General features: G+C 25.0%; 2 protein-coding genes across 2 annotated transcripts; one reads left to right on the top strand and one right to left on the bottom strand.

Annotated features, from left to right (window-relative positions):
* Positions 1-4,630: 4,630 nt before the first annotated feature.
* On the top strand, positions 4,631-5,370 carry LOC128195572 (ethylene-responsive transcription factor ERF098-like). Its single transcript, XM_052873560.1, has one exon. It carries the CDS (start codon positions 4,782-4,784, stop codon positions 5,220-5,222), a length of 441 nt encoding a protein of 146 aa, XP_052729520.1. The 5' UTR covers positions 4,631-4,781; the 3' UTR covers positions 5,223-5,370.
* An 11,672-nt stretch (positions 5,371-17,042) lies between these two features.
* LOC128195359 (ethylene-responsive transcription factor ERF094-like) lies at positions 17,043-17,578 on the bottom strand. Its single transcript, XM_052872634.1, has 2 exons — positions 17,198-17,578; positions 17,043-17,060 (listed from the first exon to the last, which is right to left on the bottom strand). Exons 1-2 carry the CDS (start codon positions 17,576-17,578, stop codon positions 17,043-17,045), a joined length of 399 nt encoding a protein of 132 aa, XP_052728594.1.
* Positions 17,579-25,977: the final 8,399 nt, after the last annotated feature.

Genomic DNA, 25,977 nt, shown 5'->3' with positions numbered 1-25,977 from the left:
GAGTAAAAATAAGATAAAGAATAAGGTTTAAGTTTTTGTTCCACTTTTTCTTGAGCGAAAATATCAGAGAAATCAACCTCGACAATATAATCAAACCAAATTTCAGAATAATCACAACAATATTTTAATGATACAACATCTAAATAATTCAAAGGATTAATCTAAAACATAATTTGCTCAAGCCCCATTTTTATTAATTTCAAATTAATTTTGGTCCTTTAACTCAAAGTATGCATGTAGAAGCTTGTATCAATTTTATAAACTATCATAAGAAAATATATAGAATTTATTCTACTTATCTAAATCATATTCAAAACTCAATTCATAAAAATTCTATATTTCACATGCATAATCTAATCATGAGATCATAGATTAATAAGGGTATCAAACTTAAAACATATTAAACAATAATTTATCGAACAAACTAAATATGATTCAAATTCAAACATTTATATAAATTTTCAACCAATCACAATTCTTTTAGGGACCAAAATTTAGTGATCAAGTTACCTTCACAAAGAGATAATTTATCTTAAAATTATATAAAAACATAATAGTTTCCTTATTTGTAATCCTTCATTCTAATTCAATATCCAGCTTAAGCATGAACTTATTCAAAATCTAGATATCTATAATAAGGTATCCAAATATAACCATATTTTAGTGTACAATAAAATAAGTTAAGAGGATTACTTTTTTCAATTGACCTCATTAATATTGATGAAAAAATAAAAATAAAAAATTAAGTGAAAAAATAATTAATAGAGCAAATAGAAGTTTGTTTTGTTTGAAACTCTCAAAAGTTAGAATGAATGTTTTCACTTAGGACAAGATGTGATAAGAAGAGAAAACTTGAAAGGAAGAAGAGAAACTTTTAGAAAGGAAAAAAAGGAAAAAGACAAAAGTGAGATGGAGGGAATAACATGACAACATTAAAACTAAAATTCAAAATAAAAATCTTATTTAGCTTTCATGACTTAATACATAATTTGATATTCAAATATCAACCACAAAAGCTTATTCCAATTAAAAAAACATTAGATTTATCAATAGACAAAATCTATCCGTAATTACTAATATTTTTTTGTTCAGATATCATGATTTGGTTTTTTTTTCTCTCTCTTCTTATTTTTTTAGCTTATTTTATTCTTTTTTTTTCATCTTCCTCTCCTTCCTCTTTTGCCTTTTTTAATGTTATTATTGTCGTCGTTTTTCGTTACCACTTTTGACTTCTCTTTTTCTTTTTCTTCTTTTGTTGTTGTTGTCGTGATCGCCTCTTCTTTTTTCCTTTTTTTTTTCTCCTCCTTCTTTTCACCCTTCTCAATTTAATTTAATACATGAATTTAATCAAATTTGGTTAAAAAACTAACACTTATTTTATTGACGAATTTACCGACACAATTATAAAATAAATTTAAAAAAATACAATTTCCAGCAAATTTTTTTAAAACTTCAATTAGTGATAAATTTTACCACAACATGATTGTAACAAAAGCCATAACTTTAACATCTATTTTATTAATAAAATTTACAACTACAAATATAATTAATAATAAAAGTTTTGTATTATTAACAGCTTTGTTAATAAAATAGTCAAGAAATACTATTTTTGAGAAATTTCTTTTATCCATAAAATTTATTAGTAATATGATGTTTTGTAATAGTATTCCATTTTATGAGTAACATCTGATAAATATTATGATGTTATTTGATATAGTTAAAAAAAATAATTCTTCAAATCTTATTCGATATTGACAATTTATTTAAAACTTTTTTTATGACACTAAAAATATATAATACTTAATTCATATTTAATAAAAATCTTAAATTTTTAAGAAATATCTAAATTACTATAAGAATATTATCTAAAGTGCCTTAACTATTACATCATAAATATTGGTTGCAAATCTAAATAAATAAAAACAAAAGTCATCAAATCAACTATAAAAAAAGCAAAGGGTAAATACGTCCTGATGGAAGCTTTTGCAAGTATCAACTATCAAAAGCAAAGGCTAAATATTGGTTGCTGAATTCTTGATGGCTCATGAGATTCTGTGAATGCCTCCATTTTGGAAGCTTTTGCAAGAGACAGAGTTTTAATAGGAATTATGAAATTAATCTTGTGCGATCCTTGTTTGGAATAGTTGGAATTCAAATGATGGAAATCATGTTTATGTATAACTAGGTATTAGGAAAAAAAAAATACAAGAATAATTTTTAATCCTTGAATCCAAAATTGCATTTTGTACATTTTTATACACCAAATTCATTTTAAAAATATTTTCTATAATTTTGATGAAAAAAAATCAGAAGATAATAAATAACTGATTTAATAATTATTAATTTTTTTTTAAAAAAAATAACTTAATTTCTTGAACTTAAATAATATAATTTATTTGTATATTTAAAATTTGCTTCAAATTGTTTCATATATTACTTATAGCTTTGAATATTAATTTTAGCTATTACTACCTAGAGGAGGAGACAAATTAATTAGGTTTGAATAACATTGTGTTACTTGAAAATTATTTCCTAAATGATAATTAATTAAATTGGCAAATGAAGTAATTAAGTGGCGGCCATGATAAAGCCAAGTGGGTCAAGCCGAAAGCTGAGTGTGACTGAGGATGATTGATGAAGCATTTATGAGCCGACAGGTGTAATTTACGTAACCGCGAATTTGGAAATCTTCTATGACGTATATAACATTTTTTTTAAAATTTCTACAAACAAAAAAATATAACCAATATTATTATTATTATTATTATTATTTTCGTTTACTATAAAGTGTTTGAGTTTTTTTTTATCGTACTTTTTCTTTTCTTTTATTCTATCTATTTAATTATGGTAAAAACAGTGAACGGTATTATTGCATATGAATAATTTATCTATTGCAAAATATAATAGAGTAAAACTGAAAATTACACAGTTTAGTTTTGTTAAAAGTATGTTTAATTTAAATTATTTTGAAAAACACTGTATTATGTTAGTGTTTTTTTAAAGATTTTTTAAGAAGTGGATTTTTGCTTAATTTAAATAAGTATTACTAAACATTCAAAATAAAAGTAAAAACAGAAAATAAAGGAGACATATTATTAGTTTAGATGGATTAGCCATTTCATTTTGAAAAAAAAAACTCTCTAGAATTTTCAGAATTTGGAAAAAAGAAAACGCTTACTGTTTTTCACAATTTTTATTTTCTTTCATACCATTTGTTATCAAAATTTCCATAATATTTATAAAAGTTACTCTAACATTCAAATCAAATAAAAATCAAATTAAATGATAATGAATGTTAAAATAATCAAACTAATTCATTATCTAAACTATTTATTTATAGTTTTGTGATGAATTTTTTTTTTATTACTTAAAATGTGTTTTATGTTGCTAAGTATACTTTATCTATGTTGCTTATTTATTAACCCACTAAACTATGCCATCGAGACCCATCCATTAAGTACTGTACAATATATATATATATATATATATATATATATATATATATATATATATATATATATATATATATATATATATATATATATATATATATATATATATATATATATATATTTCTTTCCTAACCTTTTTGAAACACTCTACCTACGTTAGAACAATGCAAACAACCGTCATCCCTACATAACACCATCAAATCAATCAAGGAGCAGCATGCCGGCATGTCCTCAACATAATGACAAACGTCGTGGCAAGATACAACCCATGCACCTACTTCCATGCATTCTAATGAACACCTTAAACTCAACGACTTTTATATTTCATAAGTAAAATTTTAAATTAAATATGTTTTTTCCCATAAACTTAAATATGAAATTAAAAATTGTTCTTATTTCTTATTTCTTATTTTTTATAAAGTTTAGTGTTTTAAATTTTAAAAGTAAAAAAATATAGTATTTTTAATTTAATTACATGAAATTTTTTTAATATATTAAACGATTTTTTAAATTAAAGATTGATTAAATTAAATTAAAAATATATATATTTATTTTGAAAATTTGAAAATTAAAATATATCAAAAATTAATATATAAATGAATTTTAATTTTACATATAAGTGTAGGATTATAAACATATTCAATGTTAAAAGTTAAACATTATATTTTACTTTTCACAGAAGTAAAGATGAGTTAGTTTGGATTATCCTGTCAAGTTCATATTTTTCTAAAGCCAAAACTAAAGGTGCAAAACTATTAACACCATAGAAGTCTTATATCAATTACGTGTATGTGATGTCTGGCCACTTCCGCGAAGGGCAGGAAGAGTTGGGTTGGGCCAGGGCCCAAGGCCCAAACCTTATATCCGATATCTGATAATGGCGACGTGAGAGGGCATTATAGGATAATTAAGTTGGAGTGGCGCATGTACGTGCATCTGGCATTCGTCATGCATGAGCTTATATTTTCTTATATGCTTATCATGAATGACATTCTTACTACTGGTTTAGCTATAACTTAATGATGCAGTGTCTGTTTTGCCAACAACATAGATTACTACTGGTTTTTAGATAAATATTTTCTAAAGTAGCTATAAATATTACTTTATAGTTCATTGGTCTAATGTGTCAAACACCACTTATATTTAATTAATTACAGAATTAAAAAAGCAGCTGAAGTTCAAACCGTCACTTACGACCTACATGCATGGTCAAGCTTTGCCACGAAGTCTCATGCATATAAATACTAACCACAAACCAATTACCACCTTGCAATCTCTGTTAAGATATCTTCACCACTGTAAATCAAGAACAACAAATTTGAAGTTTGAATGGAGGGAGGGAGAGGAGTTGTGAATGGAAACGCTTCAAACGCAGAGGTGAGGTACAGAGGGATTCGTAGGAGGCCATGGGGAAAGTTTGCAGCAGAGATTCGTGACCCTACAAGAAAAGGTGCTCGAATATGGCTTGGAACATTTGACACTGCTGAACAAGCTGCACGTGCTTACGATGCTGCTGCTTTTCGTTTTCGGGGTCACAAGGCCATACTCAACTTCCCTAACGAGTATGGCCACACCACTCCTAATCCTAACGTGTTTTCAACTTCACAGCCTCTTCATTCTTCTTCTTTTCCTTCTTACTCTGGTGGTGCCGAGGGTTCTTCACAACAACAGCGAAACGCTGCTGCAACTTTTGAATTGGAATACTTGGACAATAAGTTGTTGGAAGAACTCCTTCAGACGCCTGATGGAACAGGCAACGACTCCAATTAATTAAATTAGAGTGGTCCTTCTTTTCGTGCATTGATTGACATGCAGGAAAATAACTTGTGGCTTCTATCTCTCCTTTTTTTCCTTTTGGTTCACTTTATGTTTCTGAAGTTAAAGCTATTGCAAACCACAGTGGTTCTAATCGTAGACTTTAGGTCACAGAAATAAACAGAGAATTAAGTTGTCCTTGAATGTTCTTTTGAAAAGGGCGTCCTGTGATGATTTCTGATACTCATACGACGGTAAATATAAATAACTCTCATTTTCCTTCTTTTTTATAAAAAAAGCTTACATAACCAAAATTTTGTCCAAAAAATAAAAATAAAGTGGAGCATTGCATTATGCTTGGGGCGTTATAGAATAATTTTTTAGGAAGTTATTAGGGTTTAATTGATAGTTTACGAATAACTTCGCATATATGGTTGAAACAATCTAACAATGTAGCCCCTTACTTAGGGTTCCGCTTGCAAATCTTGGTGGACGATGGTGAAGTGGTGGTGTTCTGTATTCTGGCTTTGTGTACAAGTGGCCAAATCAATTACTGCATATTCTAATTTCAAAGCCATCTTTCATTTCCCCAATTGAGACTTTTGTAGAATCGCTCTTCCTTGTTACCGTAGGTATTGTTATAAAAATATTCACAATATACTATAAATTAGAATTATTGTTAAATATTATATCAACTATGATATTTTAACAACTTTTTAAATAATTTTTTAATAAAATAAATTATGTATCACTGTTTTATTGATTTATATATTTGAAACTAACTAATCACAAATTATTATAAAAAAATTATCAAAAAAAATTATTAAAAAAACATTTTTCTTCACTTACATGGCTAAGGTGACCAAACAAGCCAATTTAGTTTCTTTAAGTCTGTTTTAGCACGGACCAAGTTTAAATCAAATTGAACTGACAAAACTTCACACATTTTGTCACCCTAATTATAACAATAATTTAATAATTTTTAATTTACACACTTACCCCTCATATAAGGTTAAGAAATATCAACTGTATATTTTACGTTTTATTTTTTATTTCTAATGAAAAAACTATTTTAACACCGGTTTCGTATCTTTATTTTTATGTTTCCATTAAGAAAAGGGATGTCAGTGTAATTAATGTTATGACACCAGAGCTCATTTTTAATTACAGACCTATCTCCATGGAGTAATTATTGCTGTATGTTTTACATTTTATTGTATTGTATTTTAATTTTTTTACAAGGGATACACAATTTTTTTCTTAATTTTTTTTTATGTTTATCTTTCGTGTACTCTCTCACTCAAAAATCAACATACCGTTTATAAATACGATTAATTACATTAAAAGTACACAATTAATTACATTGTTTTGATATCACATTATAAATACATAAAAAGATAATCCAACACTATTTAAATTAATATAATTTACATAATATAACTAAAGTCCAGAATCAATGTAAGCGAATATATAGATTACAAAAGAGTATCAATTACTAAAAACATATACAAAGTATTAAAGTAAAATTTAAAGTTTCTATATAGAACTAAGTTTGTAAAATTTATATTACTGTCATTTACTATAAGATGTTATGAAATTTATAAATATATTACTGTCATTTACTATAAGGTTAGAATTTATTGAAAAATTAAAACATATTTATATAAGTAAGTCACATAAATAATAAATAATTAGTACATTGACGTATTTTTCAATTATAATGTACTATTTTAGCTCAACCTTTATCAGTTTTAATTCAAATGACGGTCTTTAAAGACACATCTTCAATTTATTTGGAACATTACAGAAAAATGTAATTAAATTACATTTAGTTTCACCCAATTGGATTTTTTTTTGGTGACTTTACACTAAAGTTATCACTCTGTTATATTCAAAATAACCACAAAAAATGAAAAAGATAAAATTGATTAACATACCTCACATGGTGAAAGGTTAATGTAATATAGATTAAAGGTGAAATTTAGTAGTTTTCTCTTTGGTTAAAGTAAGGAAAGAACTTCTTATCCAAAGAGTAAAACCATATAACTATTAAAAATACAGTCTTAGCTTTTGAAATCATATTGTATGTTTCGTTTTTAAGAAAAACAATGCATATAAAAACACAGACATTATGGAACTGAAACTTATAAGTTTACGAAAATTTTAATATTGATTTTATTTTTTTAATTATTTTATCTGAATGAAAGGTATATGTTTTTGTTCATTTTGCTATTTTATTTTGTTTCTCAATATAGACACTTTTATTTGCTTAGTATTTCAAACATTTGAAAGACTTGTGACCCTAAATTGTTTCGTGCTCCTATGTTCATAAAAAGAAATAATATTTTATAAATATGTTCATAAAATTATATATTTTAAAAATTAATAAGAGGAGACAAATACTGATTATTATTAAATCTTAAATTGTTTATTTCGACAGTTTAAAACGATTAATATTTTTTTATAATTCGATGTGAAACATATAGTAGAATAAAATATTATAAACATATCATATTGTTGTATATAAATTTTGGTTTATTTTAGGTATCATATATAATGTATTGGTCGTCTGGTTTTGATGTTGTCTAGGTTTGATAGGTAGGTAGAAACAAAAATAAAAAAGTTATTTAAAAAAAAATGTTCATATTAGACTTTAGTTCTTACCTAAATCAAAGCATAAATGTTTTATTAAGTTTTGGTTATGGTAATAACCAAAGCTTAACCTGTGTCAAATAAAAATGTAAATGTAACCTTTTCGTTTTCTAATTGGTGCTTTTATTTTCAGACACTATTTAAGACCACTAGGATAGGTACCACACATACTTAGAACAATTGGAATATTAGAAAGCAGAAGTGTACTTAGTTTTGAGGAATTTATTACTATAGGGAGGTTTTACATTAGAAAGTGTAACACGATGAGAGAGGAACAAGGCATTTGTGAGTTAGGATTGTAAAAGGATTTATGATCTATCATCTAGACTTTTTGGTCAAGAGTGTTTGTTTTTGTTGTAAGTATAGTTTTCAACTTTTTCCAAAGAAGACTCACTTATGGAAACCTCTCATATGTCTGAGTCATTATGAAAATTGTTGTAGGTGTTTAATTAAGACAAAGAGCTCTCTATAGACATATATGTAGAGGTTAATTTTGTGACATGAACCTATAATTGGAAGATTAGTGTTTTGTTATAGTATCTTAATATATCAATGTGCGGTATACTCTTCTTGGTAGGCTGTCTAATTATATACTATAATCTGTGGTAGTTTTGTTACGGAAGATTAGGTAGACTTTTTGCTCAAAGTACAAAGTTTAAGACTTATCATACACATATTATGTATTTGAGAAGTCTTGTAAGCATGTGTGTACAAGGAATAGAGTAACCAAAGTACTCTATTATATATCTATACATATTTTTGGCGACAAAAAAATAAAATAAAATAAAACTCAATTAATATTAAATTATATTTATAATTTAATTTTTTAAATAATAAAATAATCAAATGTCATTTTTTATAAATCACTACTACACCTAAATATTTTCTAGATCCTCGCAATGTTATATTAAATTTTTCTTAATAGTCTTTTGTTTGATTAAAGTGAGAAGAGATTTTCTTATCCAAAAAGTAATATGCAATCTTGACGTATTCAATTGTTAGAAATGGTGTCTACATTGAAACATATTTATTGCAAGACACTTAAATAATTGACTATAATTTATTTGATAAAAACGGACTTTCCGGTGCGGTGTATATATGACACAAAATTAATATTTTTCGTCTTACAAAGCTATTTTTGATGTAGACTTGTATTTCTGCTTTCTTATTGTCAACGAGGTGAATAAGTTTGAGAATTGAAAAAGTAATGCATGTTAATTTTAATCTTAATTGTTCATACAAATCAAATTCAATACCACTATATTTTCTTGATTTTACATTAAAAAGCATGGAGAAAATTCAAATTGAAAGTGTAGTACAAAAGTGTTTGTACTTTATCTTTTAGTAGCATATGGAAGTATGGACTTTCAGGAAAATGAATGGTTAGAATCCAAATAATTAAGGTTGTTTCCTTGGTTAGGTTTTTTTATAAGCAAAATAGAATACTTGAACCCTTTTACAAATCTAAAATATCAGGAATTGAAGATATTATACGTAGCCTTTAGTACTAGAAAGAGTAAAAAGCTTTGGATGATTAAACACAACTTGAAGCTTTAACCTATCTCATTTACTTGATCATCTTTCAAATGTTACAATTGTCCTTCTTCAAATATCTACCACATATTGTTACATTAAGTACTCCAGCTTTATTCCAGCATATATATATATATATATATATATATATATTAAGCAAAATTAATACTTTGTTTAAAAGTTACACTCATTATTTTTTTTTGTCACTTGAGATTTAAAGTGAGATTTATAATGCAGCTATCTTTTAGGAAGCAATGTACCAAAGATAACAAATCAAGTGGTCCATGTTTTAACTTTTTGTGCCTTTTCATGGTAGCTAAGATTTAATAACTATAATCAATTCATTAAAGGACCAATTAGTGTATCATTGAATGTATGTATATGATAATCAAATTCTAAGACCTATTAGATTGGGATTGTTCTTGGGTTAAAGATATATATCTTATTCTTGAATTTTGTGAACTTCACTTTTTTTTCTGTATGTTTTCATCAATTCAATTTTTACTAAACCTTCCATTGTGTATTGGGTATATTAATTCTGTAAAATAAGTAAAGCTCTTTACATTGGACATTCTCTATTGATACAACTAATTCTGCCTATTTAAAAATATATTAAGAGTAATAAGTAAACAAAAATAATTATCAGTGACTGAATATCGTGAAATGCTTGACATTGCCGCCCAAGATAATTCATTAAAACGAGTAGATTTAATTTTAAAATATAATAAATTAATTGTTTTCTATTTCTTAACTAAAATCCTGTTATACCAATTTACCCATTTCAGTTAATTTTAAAATAACTATAGAAGTAAGCATATTTGATCGTCATAATAATAATAATAATAATAATAATAATAATAATAATAATAATAATAATAATAATAATAATAATAATATTATTATTATTATTATTATTATTATTATTATGCTGAAATGGTTTTGTGTCATATTCATGGCAAGCTAGCAAATGGGCATAAGATGTGTGATGACTGTCATCACTAAGCAGAGATTTGTTTGCTGAAAAACCCTAACCCACCCACCCAATTTTAAATCCCTAGCATTACGTATACATTATGCCCCAATATCCCAATCAACACCGTCAGCTCCTCCCACCCACCCAAATCTTACAATCCAATTTCAACTATAACACTCTCAACTCAAATTTAAACAAAAAAGAATAAGTTCTTTTTAATAAAGCAAATTATAAATAAACTTTAATTGATTTATCTTGTTCAATATTATAATTTAAAAATATAATTTATGTTTTAAATCGAGTATCACTCCGATTCTTCCTTTTATATAGTCAATTATATTAATTTGCATAACTAACATTTTAATTAGTCTAAAATTAGATAATTTTGATTATCATGAACTTCAAAGATAATATACAACTAAAAATTAATTTAAGTGTCTTTTAGTTATTTCTCAAGGAAAATATATTTTATTATTTTACCTTTTAAAAGTAATATTATTATATTTAGCAGTTTATCGTACATCCAAGAAGACCGACTTTGAAAAAGAAAACCTATAGCCAATTAATGAAAATTTTAATGTATGTTAAATCAAAGACTTAAATATGCTTATAGTCTTCCCGTTTGACATCATTAATTTTTTTTTATATTCTTCGAAAAAATTTGCATAAATTAATCTTAAAGATGTAGTGTTGAAATATTACATTTATTTCCTACTTTCTTATTCCCTTGAAAAATAGCAAAATTTATAGAAAAACATCCATATTTTTTGTTAAAATTAGAGGTTTAATAAAAATTTAAAAAAGAATAAAAAACTTTCATGTTCAATTATACACAATAATATGAATGGAATGGATGATGAAAGGAGCAGAGATATTATGCAATAAACCAACACACTACTTTTACCTAAAAACCTAACAATAAAATTATGGGTTATATATTGTCCGTCTTAATAATCTTTAATCACAATAAAACTTCTAATTTTTTTTTAATTCTAACAAACACTAAAAAAATCCTCTAAATACTAATTTCTGTAGTTATTTTTAAAGGAAAATTCTGTTTTTTTCAAGGATTATGTATGCAAATTTCGTTGAAGGACTAAGAAGAACTGTTGTGTGAAATTGAGGAACTAATAATGGAGTTTTGTTTCGAGTATTAAATAATATCTTCTTGAAATTAAATATTTGATATATTTTGTTTTAAGTATCTCGTATTTACTGCATATATCAGTTTTACTGCAATGTTGTTTATTAAATTTAAACATGTCACCTAATATGAAATAATACGTATAAGTTTCTTTCTATTAGATGTATTGACATAACACATTGGTATTAAGATAAAACATGAAGTTAAAAAAAAAACATATTTGTACTGTAGTGCAGCTTTCCTCGTTGTTTCCTAAGAGCTGACCATCTTATATTTTGTCAAACGGTGTCATTTTTACAAACAGAGATGATGCAACACCATCCATGAATCTACCATCATCACATTAATTAAATATTATAAAGAGATTGCACACGGGAGCATATATAGTCTTGATTTTTGACATAAAAAATAAAATATAATATTCATCTATCATATAACAGTATTTAAGTAAGTTTGGTCCCCATATGAATAAGACCTGCACTTTTTTCGTATTTTAATGTTCCCTCATCGTAGTCTTCAATAGAAAGCAGATACATGAATCACTATTTCTTATTCGTCATCTTTCCCTTTGTTCCTTCTAATTTAAGGTTCAAGACAAGACAACCAAACCTGCTACATGCCTCTAATGGCGGCTTTTAAATCTTAAGACATTTTTGCAATTATATGTAGTTCTAATGTTCTCAAATTCAATGCAATTTATTATATTTATTTACAAGTGAAGTAACTCACAATATGGTAATTAAAGTGGACCACGCTTATGATTCTGCACTAATTAACTGTTTAAATACTTTTCGTCAAAGTTCTGTATTTCATATACAGATAAGTAGTTTTTAATATAAACTTTTCTAAGGCGTTTTAGTAGAGATTATACGAATTTATCTTATGTTATTTTTATTAGAGTATAAATGTTAACATTGACTTGCCCTAATTATAGTGATTTATGGTCACTTTTGAACAGTTCTCTGTGCTTTAACTCTCATGAAAATATTCAGTTGAATCTTGCTTCGAGAGAATAGTAACTAGGTTATGTAGGGAAAAATAGACATATGATGGGTTGACTTTTTGACAGGAAGAGGTCAACTACGTTTATTTGCGAAAAGTTTGATCCTCATTATTTTCTGATCTCTGGATTATATATTTCATCTTGGTCCAGCACTCAACATATCTATGGCCATAAATTTTTCAGCGACTACCAAGAATGTAATTAAGTTGACTTTTTATTGTACTTGTAAGTAGATTTTTTTTCCTTCTTAAAATGGGTTATATTACCAACGATTTTAATGTAACCATCTAATGGCAATTGAGACATATTTAGACTTAAGAAATTAATTAGATGATCTTCCAATAGTTGGTGGTTTTTTATTAATTATATTATTATATATTAATATAAAAATATTGGTTAATTTTATGCATAATTAACTTCTCTCAAAAAAATTAATTAGTTTTTTTTTCTTTCACAATATAGAATGAGAAACAGCTTAATGATGTAACATTTGTCGGATTTAGGTTTTTCCTTTTGATGTTTGTGACAGTGAAATGACATTTCAATTTTTCTTTCATCTATGCATCAAACGAATGAAATAAAATAGCTTCAAGAAGAACTCGAAAAAAAAAAGTTTCAGAAAGTATTTTTGGCCACAAGGTAGAAGACACACACAATAGGATAAGTCGCGGGGAACAACTTTATGGTATTTGGTCCATGGTATTCATGATTTTGCTTAAATGAATACATTCTAAATTAATTCAAATTATATATAAGCTTTTTATGTTATAGTACTATTATAAAATTTAATGGAATTACGGATTTATCTTTTCTTTCTTGCTTAACTCCTTCTTTCTTCTCACTAGTTTACAATGTATTTTATTGATAGATTACAACAAAAATTAATTATTAACTATTTTTGCTGACAAATTTACCATCTATGAAAATATATTTTAATAATAAAACTCTTAAAATTTATTTTAATTATTAATAAATTTTGCTGACAAATCTATTACTAGTAGAAATATATGTTCATAATCTTGTTAATATTTTTCTTTACTAAACACTAAAAAAAAAGTTTGGAAAAAATTATTGATAAAGTGAAATTACCGATAAAAAAATCCATAGAAAGAGGATGATTTCATAATAATAATTTAATAATTTAATAATTCAATAATTTCATAAATTTAATTTTTTACATTAATACCAAAATATAATATCTTATTTTTAGTATATTATAATTGATAAAATAAAATAAATTTGTCTCAAATTATAGATATAATATTAATATAATTATAAAATAAATAACCATAATTATAAAATATATTATATCTATAACTTAAGATAAATTTATATTATTTATATTAATTTTATGAATTTTATAATGTTTTATTTTGTCAATTATAAACGACTAAAAATAAGATGTTACACGTATATATAAACATAAATTAAAATTAATTTATGACTTTTTCATAAGTTGTCTTCTTGCAATGGATTTACCTCTTACAATGTGTAAATTATACATTTGTGATAGAAAATATTCATCACAAATGAAAACTACACGTGTTTTAATCAATCATCTATGTATTTTAAATGACGATGATGTATGACAGTTTATAATATAATACATTTAAAATAGGTGAAAATATTATGCTTTGTGATGGTACACTTTCCGTCTATATCAGTGACAACAGGAACAAAATCGATCACAAAATTTGAAAAAGGTTAGATTAGTCAAAGATGATTATAAACTTAAATCATATTTTTACTTTTACTGGACAAAAGAGTCAATGTCATACTTTTAAGAAAAGTATAATACTATTTTTTATATATACAAATTTTTTATATTTAATTGATATTACTTTTATTATTATTATTTTTTCTTTTACAAATACAAGAATTTATTTTTTATAATTATTTTATTCTTATAATATATATCAAACAAATGTTAATGTGTTACCATATCTTTAATCTTAAGAAAAACTCAAATAATAATGTAATGTCTCTTTTTATAACAATAATTGTGTATCCATAAAATTTATCATTAAATATTTTGTGACAAAATTATTAATTTGTACGTTTTATCTGTACAAGTTTTATTTACTTTTAGCTATGCTTAAATTAGTTTAAGTGTTTAGTTTTTAAAATAGTTGTTGATAAATCATTTCATTACATTCAAATCTTAAGGATAATACTCTTACATAATTTTCGTCACTATAATTTTTCATCGGTTACTAAGACGTTAGCACGTATTGTAACATCCCAAATTCTCACATTAATGTAACATCCCAACTTTTCACATTAATGTAACATCCCAAATTTTCACACTTGATAATTAACATTACATTTACGGTAACATTCCGTAATCTCACCCTTTAAAATTTCCTAGTTGATATAAGTCTATACATGTAAAAAGATTCTAATTATAGTTCTTCTACTCCTCCCTTTCCTTGGTACTATGTGAGGCGACATTCCTTCATCTGCTCCCGTATAACGAATTATACGATCATCGCACATACCCAAACACAAAACACAAACAAGTAGGGTGAGCTAACATGCAACAAATCATTTATAAGACATGCATAATTACTTCGATACAAACATCATATAATAATTATGTCAAACACCCTCATACCATCGTACCACAATTCCTATTAGACACTCGTCCCACAATACCCAATAAATACCACAATACCCAATAGACACTCATCCGGATGATACGTTGATGAGCGGTCACGGGAGGTTATGCACTTGGAATGACTTCTACTTCTTCTTACAAATACACTTCCAAAATACTTCATACCATTCACAAGGTTAGTCCCCTCACTATGTCCAAAACCGGCACATAGACCAGGACCTCCTGCTCCTCTCACCACATAATTCATCCCTCTCTACTTGAGACTAGATGATTATTAGAGTATCAGGATAACCTCCAACTACGGGACCCTCAACATCAACATATACACAAATACTATAATATTACTGAATCTCTCCACGAGACTCATGCCATACTCATATTCCTCAACTCATATTATACCATTACGAAATCTACCCCTAATCCTCATACACATACCCTGACATTACAGAATCTCTCCGCGAGACTCATACCATACTCACATTCCTCGACTCATATTATACCCTTACGACATTTCCCCGTAATACTCATACATGTGTAGATGCATAAATTCAAATCAAATAAACTTCAATCATTTCAGGAATCATACAAACTGAATATATTCCAACAAGATATATTACATGATAATTTAACAGTACATAATCTGTACACAAGATTTAAGTTAAAAACCTGTCGAGTAGACTTCCAGGAAAGAGAGGTGCGTCACAATGGACAACTTAAGTACCAAGTCTTTCCTTAGCCAAAGTGTTCCTCAACTAGTTTTTAACAAATTTCTTATTAACAGATTCAAAACAACAGCATATAATATTTATACCGAATATCAATATAGATAAACATACAGTAAGCATTAACAATATTCATACATAATTTCAAGACATGAATAGTAATAAAACAGTACTAAATCATAATATAAAAGCTTAGAAAAGTTAGCTCCCCTACCTCTATTCCAGACTTAATCTCCTGCTCCGAATTTGTTTCCCCCGAAACCCTTCAGAACCTCTACTCTTCTTGCAACTAAAAATTTCTCCCTAACTCTTTCTTCTCTATTTCTCAAGCTCTCACTTGATTCCTCTTTTCTTGGTGCAAAATACCCTTCCCTCCTATGGCTATTTATAGTAAAAAAAATTTACTATTCATTAATATTTTAATATTATTTATTATTTTAATATTATTTAAAAATAATATTTCAATCATTTTCTCACCAAATCTGATCCTAATTTCTACCTACTACTTACTTCCATGCTAAGGAATCCAAATGCTGAAAATTTATTTTTACTATTTACTATTCACTTTTTACTATTCACTTTTTACTATTCACTTTTTACTATTCACTATTCAATTTTTACTATTCGATTTTTTTAAAAAATTTACTAAATAAGTTATCAAAAATTTTAACTTCTCCTTATAAAATTACTATAATTTTATATCCAAAATTTATATTTTTCTATCCATTAAAATTATTATTACTAATAAAATGCTAAAATTTACTATTATAAATTTTTTCATGGGTTTTACACGTATTTTGAAAATAAGGATGTTTAAGCACTATTATATGTTTAAATTATCACAATTAATAATAATTAATATTATAGAGATGAATCATGACATAAATTGCAAGTTGAGATATTACAGTTGATAAGGATATTGTTTAATATAACCTTATTTGTAAGAAAAAGTAAAATGAAAACATGAAAGAAGCTTCATCAGAAGGAAATCTCTTGAAACAAATTTATTCCAGAGCGTTGCTAGGATAATTTAATTGGATAAACCAAAGGGTTTTAGTAGAGTTATTTTTTGAAGAAAGAGGAAGAAGAAAATTTATAATCCTTCAAGTGTTGAAAATACCATGTTTATTTTATATTTTATATTTATTTATGGAGCAAGTAGAGGTTGCACTGTGATATGATATGAAGTGTCTATTGAGCTCCAAAGTCCTGCAACAGCACAACATTCGATCATTCCAAATCCAGCTTGGTTTTCGTCGGATGTTGTGCCTCTTTTTGAGTTCCAATGCCGGAGAGCAGCCATGGTTGCAACCAAAGTAATTGAGGTCATGTAAAGACTCTATAACCCTTTTGACAGGAAAATTGATTAGTGCAGTTGATCCTCTCATGAGAAATGCAGCTTGATCATAAGCCAAAGCAGCTTCTTCTGCATTAGAAAACGTTCCAAGCCAAACTCTGGTACCTTTCCTCGTGGCGTCTCTGATCTCCGCTGCAAACCTTCCCCACGGTCTTCTCCTTACCCCAATATAACACTTCTTATTACTTTCCACAGCTTCAATCACTTCACTCGGTTCCTGTAGATCTCTGGAGTGCTCAATCATATCAAAGGAAAGAGAGTCATGGAAAGGGTCACAACAAATATCTTTGCTTGAAAATGGTTCAAACAAAATATCACAATTCTCCTTCAATGTGCCCCAATCTGAATGCTGAAAGAAAGGGGAAGCCATGTTGCTTGCTCCCAACAAATGGGATTCGTCTATATATAGTGCAGTGTATGCTTGTCATCATGTTATTATGACTATGATTCATTGCCTCAGTGACTCCACTTCTAGAAGCATTCCGACAACGTTTTTCTAAATTATTCAAATTTTTTCCGGTCCCTCCGTCTTTATATATATATAACGTTATTTTGTTGCTGATTTCATGGACATGTTTTTTAATCCTGGTATGCAGGTTCCAGGAACTCACACCCTTTGAAAGAGTTGAACACGAGGAAGTTGAATTACAAATTGAATGATAATGACGATGGAGTAAGTTTCGGAAAATGTTCACGTAGCCATGCTCCATTCGGATATATTCTTTAACTATATGTTTAGTTTTTTAGTTTTACGTATTCCATGTAAGTGATTAAAAGTAGATCAACATAACTGGATTTGATATATAGTAGATGGTTAATAGTAATTTCTTTTAATGATTACCACTATTTAATAACTTCAAAATATTAATCTTAAGGTCAGAAGTGGATAACCTCATATAATGTATATCTGTTTTATTTATAGTTGATATGTAATCTTCAATATATTTTTCATATTTATATATTTTAAACATGAAGTTATACTAATAGTAAATTTTTTCCTATTATAAATTTCAAATAACTTTAATATTATATTAAAAAGTGGGCTAATCTGACTAAATATTTATAAAATTAAGTTGTAAGATGTAATTTGATCCATTTATTATATATCAATTTTATTTAATCTTGTAATCTTGAACAATTAATTATATACTTATGAGACAAAATTAATTACTTTTGTATATCTTATTGTATAACTTAATGACTAGGCTAATTGCATGTTAGACAAAGTTATTGCTAGATTTTCTTTTATATTTTTGTTATATTTTTACGCAAATATTTTATGAAATTGAAGAAAATTTTGCTAAAAATTCAAATTTTACCAATTTTTAAGATAATCTAGGGAAAAAATCACATAAATATGAAAGCAATTTAATACATTAGTATCTATCTTAGTAAATTGAGAGATTTGTAAATAAATAAAAACAAAAAAAATCAGTGATAGAAAGATTTTAAAATAAAATCTATTATGTATTATATATCATGACAATTACTTTATATTGCTCTGTAAATTCTTTAAAGCGTAAAATTGTTGTGGCTGCTAAAGTGGTGCATGTAATAATATACGACTAAAAAAGATCCTACCCATTTTTCTTCTATCTCATTGTGTTTGAGTCTTAATTTGTTATATTTCTTGAAGTAGCACGTAATAATCTGTTAGTACTCGATCCTGACATATCTCAAGGAATTCAGAGTATTATGTGTTCTTGGTACCGAGTATATGTATTATACACTTGTTATTTACTGTGCTTTAAAGAATTAAACTAAAGCTAAGTTGAAAGTGCAATTTTTTTTTTATATACGTTGAATCCACAGTCCTTTATTTCTCTTCTAACTTTACCAATAAATATTTCCATCTTTATTACTTTAATGAAGAAATATTTAATCTAAGCTTAATCCGGACAAAAATATAAGACTGACTTAACTTTTTAAAGTCCAACCTATGTACATATCTTTAATCACTTTCAAATTGGATGAATTTCATGATTATTTAGTTCACTTTCATTTTGAAGAAATGAAAAAAAATATCATGAAATTATATGTGTTTTATTCTAAGTGAGTTTTGCTTTATTTAATAATTTAACTTGGTTAAATCTCATTTTCGTCTATTGATTCAATCGATTTTCGTAAAATATATGTTTTCAATGAACTCCGCGTTCAAATTTCATCTTTTCTTCTTCTTTTTCTGACAGCATATTTCTTAAAATTGTTAATAAAAACAGGAAAATATAAAAAAAAGTAACCTATTTACTTCTTTTTGAAGGGATTGACATGTATACTAAAGTTTATAAAATCAAAATTATTCTATTTTTCACAGCTTAAAATTTATTATAGTTAGTGTATTAGTTTATAGATAAGTAGAGATAAACAAATTTAAATAAAATTAAAAAAAATATATAAAATATAAATTAAAATTTAATTTTAATTAAATTTAACCTAATAAAATAAAATTTATTTTAATTTTAATTAAATTTAACTTAATAAAATATAAATTAAATTTTAATTTTATTTGAGTTAACTAGATATACCAAACTCAACCTTTTTATAAATGAATATTAAAATATTTACTATTCATTATACCAATTATTCATACACAGTATATTTTTATTTTATATATATATATATATATATATATATATATATATATATATATATATATATATATATATATATATATATAAGTTTTGTCCAAATGAAAACAACCTCGCTGTAAACAAGGTTATGATGCAACCGTCTTCTTATTTTAATCCTATTTTTTTGACTAGGAATAAGCCGTCGAATTTGATCAAAACTTTAAAGAAATAAAGAAAATTATATCACGAAACGTAATCCACCAGTCCCACAGCTAATACGCTAGATGTTGCAACATACAAATCACTATAATCCTCATTCTTGAGCTATATTTTTCTCAGCGATTTGTCTAGTCCATATGAGATCTTACATAGTTCATATATTGTTGAAAATACAGTATAAAAGTGAAAATTGCATTTCACCTTGTAAATTGATTATATAGATTTGAATTAAAACTATATTTTAAATTCTAAAATAAAGTTAGAATTTGTCTGAAAGTTCAGTATTTTGTCACAAAAGAAAAATGTTACCAGATTTTATATCAACTAATATAATTAAAATAAAATATAATAAGGAAGGATACATTTCATTTTATATTCAAATACTAGTATTTTCTCTCAAGTATTAATAATGAATATTTGTTGTACTTAAATTTTTCGAAATTTTTTTCTCAAATACTACATAAAATTTTAAAAAATTCACAGAACAATTTTTTGTAAATTTTTATAAAAAAAAATCTCATTAAATTTGAAAATTGTAATAATATAATAAACATAAATAAAAAGTTGTTTCAATAATGTATTCTTTTTATCCATGTTATTAATATGGATTATATATCAATTTTAGAAGAAACAAATAGTATTATCCGTATCTTGAATATGTATCTCATTTTAAAAATTCAATAGTTTTATCATAATGTGTCACCTATTTCTATCTTTCTATTTTTCTTCAATTATGTTTTATTTATTATTATATAACACTAATTATTTCCTTTTTAATATCATTGCAATCTATTTCCCTAATTTTGCATACTTTACTTTCCTCGAAAAGTACTTTTGCTAAATAATGGCATCTTTAATTGTGCTTAAAATATATTGTTAAAATGTGTTCTGATTTTAGGACATTTTTATAAAAGTAAAAAGCGATACGTATGTGAAAAGAAATATTTATTTTTTAACTAAAATTGATTTCGCTATAATACCGTATTTTATTTTTGTAAGAAAGAGTTTCAGATTTTTAAAAATTTTTTTTACTTTTATCTTAAAATAAAATTATCGAACATATTTAAGGCCATAATAAATTATTCTTTTATTAAAACGGTTTTTTAATTTTTTGAAAACATGCTACTCAATATTCATAATTTAATAATTCTTAAACATCAATTCTTATGTAATGAGATACGTTGATTCTACTCAATACGTTGATTTTTGCAGTTGACTTTTATATTGCTTTTTATTTATCAAATTTTTATAAAAAAAATGCTAATGGTAACAATCCAAAAATTGTATATAACATTTATTAATACTTAATTATTATTCGGGAATCAGATAAAGAGACACGCACATACATCTTCACATGAGTGATATATACATTTTAAAACTTCACTTGTCTCATTATAGGTAGTTTTTTTATTGACAAAAAATATATAAATAATATGACAGTAAAAAACGTGTGGAGACGTGGCTCAATAAAATTTTATGAGCATGAAAGTTGAGTTTCATCGTGAAAAAGAAAAGATGTCCTACAATTATAAAAATCATGATAAAAGTTTGGCGTTGCAAACAGAGCATATGAGAGAGAAGAAAAAAAATCATATTTTATAGCCACATCTGGGTGGAGTTAACTCCGTTTGTGTCAATTTAACGGAAGGGACTTGATTTATATAATTTTTATAACTTTAGAACCCAATGTATGCACTTTTAAAACCGGATATCAAACTAAAAAAAATCACTTAATATAGGGACAAAGTAAGTTATTAAGCCTATTTTTTAATATGATATAAAAGTCTTACATTAAAGTCTAAAATTTATTATAGTAAAATTTGTTGTTTTTTGGTTTATTATATCATTCATTATTTATACAGAGATAAAACTTTCATTTAGGTTGTGTTCACTTTGGGGAGAGGATTTGGGGAAGAGTGAGTGGATAGATTTGAGGGTAAATTTTTTGTTGTTTATTTGAGTCAATTTGGAGATAAGTGAGAATGAATTTGAAAGTAAAATTTGTAAAAATTAGTGTAGGATTTGATTAATGTGACAGATAAAAAAATTATTTAATTGGTAGAAATTCAAGATTATCAAAATATCCTTAATAGTAAAAGTAATATAAAATTGTAATTATTAATATTATATATATTTGTAAAAATTATTATAAAAAAAAAAATTAACATTTAACATGAAAAAAGTTATATTATTATTATTATTATTATTATTATTATTATTATTATATAAAAGGCAAAATGGATAAATAAAAACGAATACCCTCAAATCTCTGCTATCAGCGAAGATGGAATTAAGGAGCCAACTTTCAAATCATCACCACTCTATATCTTCGTAAATACTTGAGAACGAACGCACATAATCCGACTAATCCATCCGCACAAATCATCATAAACAGTAAAACCCTTTTAAGTAAACACAACATTAATAAACTAATTTTGTGAAATTAAATTAAATTTAGAGTTATTTCTTAACAATATGATAAATAAAGTACTTAAATTTTAACTTTACCTTGGTTCTACTTGAATTCATTAAAACATATTACCCTAATTATTTGATAATGCGTAGCTGGCAAACCAAAAACCTTAATTTCATCACGAAAATGCTAATGCATTAAGTTGAGATTTTTAAAAAAATTATATACGCTTCAATTTTATATCCAATACAATATATTTCATAGTTTTATTAATGCTTAAGAAAACATAATATTATCGATTATCTTATGATAAGTATAAGAGCATTTTTACATCTTATACCGTAGTTCATTTTGTGAAGGAGCATCATCTATGTTGTACGGACATACTTTGTTCACCAGGTGACATCAAGTTTCAAGCTTCAAAATCTACATATCAGAATGTGAACAATATTATAATACAACAAATGTTTTTCACACGTTCAAATTTAATTCCAGAAGGAAAAATTACAATGATTATTTTTATTGAGTGTTTATGTAAAATATTTTTTTTTATGAAATGTGTTATTTGGACAATAAATTTTAAAAGAATTAAATATTAAATATACATGAAGTAAAATTTGATTAATTGACAGTTTAAGATTTTACTTTTAGAAAAAAGTAAGAATTCAAATATTTATTGGCTAAATGTCATTTTCTCAACTAATGTTAGTAAAATTTATTTTATATTGAAGATGATTGTATGTATCTTTCAATTATCATCACCAAAATTAGCTTTAGTGTTATTTCTTCCTTGATGGTAGTAAAAGTTTTCTTTAGCAATACAAGTTTTATATCAACACAAAATTGTTTTTCGACCAAAATAAGTGAAAGTATTATAAACTACATTAATACTTGTTATTTCTTAGTTAATATTGTTAAAATTGATTATCACTAATGTAGGTTGAGACTATTTTTTTAATTAATATTTATAAGAAATTTTCATAGATACGTCGGTAAGTTGTTTTTTTTTTTAACTGAAAGTGACTCGAATTTTATTAGTTAAAGTATAAATAGTTATCTTAATTAATGTATGCAAATGTTTTATTTTTTTATTAATGTCAATAGTAGTATCTGTTGGTAATTAAAATTTTCTACTGAAATAAGAAATTATAATTCAGTAGTTTTGAATTATCTTATTTGAATAAAAATTATAAAAAAAATTTTGATATATCAATTTCAATTCATATATTTAGTTTTCTAAAAAACGTATAAATTTTGTTATCGAATAAAAATGTTAGACTGAAAACAACTGTAAAATGAAAAACAGACATTACATTTGATATCTTAAAATAAGTATTTTTTTCAGCACATTTTGGTGGTTGTTATTTCTCCTTTTTCTAACTCTATTTTCACCAATATTAAAGGAGATTACTTGTCGTAGAAAGATTTTACTTTTTAATTGAGTATTTCACATTATAGAAAAATGTTTAGGTCACTGTTTATAATAAAATTGTGTCCACTTACCGAGTGTTTTCCTATATTTTTTAAAACATTTTAAGAAATACAACCTTTTCTCATTCCTTTCTCTGCATTTAATTACTTTGAAGTATTGTAAACCTAAATTTAATTATTTATTCTAAACTTTAATCTTTAGTTAGGTTATTAAGATTGAGAAAAAAAAGGGAAAAATGGAAGAAAATAAAGTTATTTGAATTAAGGATAAAGGAGTGAAAAATAGAAGAAAATGAGTGAAAAAAAATGTAATTAATTTGATTGATATGATATAAAAAAAAATAAAGTTGATTATATAATATTTTAATTTTTTTAATTTTAATAAAAAGTGGATATAAATTAAAATTGAAAGATGATTAATTGTGAAGTTATTATTCTCCAAAATTTAAAATATTAAAAAAAAATATTTCAAGTTTAATATACTTAAATAATTATTTTTCAAATTATATAAAAAATTGACATACGTAGTTCTCTTTGTTAAATAATTCATATTATTTTATCCCAGTAACATATAATGAACAAATTTATAAATAGTTGAATAAATTATGTAAATATTTGTAGGTTTAGTAAATATTTATTCCGTATTTATTTAATTTTATATAATTTTTTAATTATCTCTCCGTAATTATCAGAAAATAATACCCGTATGTTCTATAGATAAGATCTGTAAGTAATATATCAATAAATAATGTTAGTAATGAGAAATTTACTTATAAAATTTTTCTTTTAAATAATTTACAAATAAATCGTAATTGATTACGAATTTGGACTATTTACTACATATTTAGTTATACGATAACATAATATTATATTAATTATTTTTTGTAGTGTAAAATAACATTTATTATATCAACTATTTTTTCTCACTTTTTTATGCAATTAGGTTGTTTAAGAGAGTGTAATTTAATGTTTAAAAGAATTTTATACAGTTATTAAAAATTTATTCTATAGTCAAATATTTATATTTAAAAAATAATAATTCTTTGACGACGTGGATAAAAAAAAGTTGAATCAAATCCTCTATAAAGTAATAGTATAACAGTTAAGAAAGAAGGAAGTGACACCAAAAAAAAAATTCTCTATAATTTGAGACATTTAAAAAATTTACCTCTTTCATATCTAAAAATTAAATTTCCAAAATAATTATATGAATTTATATAAATTGAACTTTCTCCATCAATATCGACAAAAAAAAAACATTTATTTGAACGTGACCACTTTCACATATTATATAACATTTGTAACACTACAGATTAAACTATCAACAACAATATAAATTTATCAAAAGATTTATACAAGACTTATATCAATACAATATATATATATATATATATATATATATATATATATATATATATATATATATATATATATATATATATAAACAATGTGTATAAAGAAAATGAAATAAAAATAATTTTAGTAGCTTTTAAAAACTTTTCTTTTGTGCTTGTACTTATATTTGTTTGTGTATATATTAAAGTTCATAAAAATTAAAAAAAAAACACTTAAATTATTGAAATAAATTTTATTTTAAGAAAATATATATTTAAAAATATACATTTTAATTAACAAGTTACAATAATTTATTTTAATTCAAAATTCAACATAATAACAACTACATAAATCTATCCATTAAATATATTCAATAAGAAAAATATCAATTAACATCTTTTAAAAAACATGTATTAAGTAAGTTTTATTTGAAAAACATTTGATTAAATATCAAAAACTGAGATTCCTAGCAAATCTAACATAAAATAAGTTTAATACAGCCTAAGTTGTACATCTATACAAGTCACACTGTATAATAATTTTTTCCTCAACTTCTCACTACTTAATATCTTAGTTTATGTGACATAGATAAGTTAGTTAGAAGATCTCTATTACAACATGAGTATTAATATTTAATACTCAAATTAAACAAAAAACCACATATATTATCCTATGACTACAAATTCATATAATTCTCGTTAATCTCAAAAACTATAACATGAAAATTCCATCAAGTAAACATTATAATACAATATATCTCATTAAAATAAAACCATAAATCAATCATATATAGAAATTAAT

Source organism: Vigna angularis, chromosome 2, assembly GCF_016808095.1.
Source record: "Vigna angularis cultivar LongXiaoDou No.4 chromosome 2, ASM1680809v1, whole genome shotgun sequence".
In the NCBI taxonomy this organism is placed as follows: domain Eukaryota; kingdom Viridiplantae; phylum Streptophyta; class Magnoliopsida; order Fabales; family Fabaceae; genus Vigna; species Vigna angularis.
This window is presented reverse-complemented; position numbering and strand designations above follow the sequence as displayed.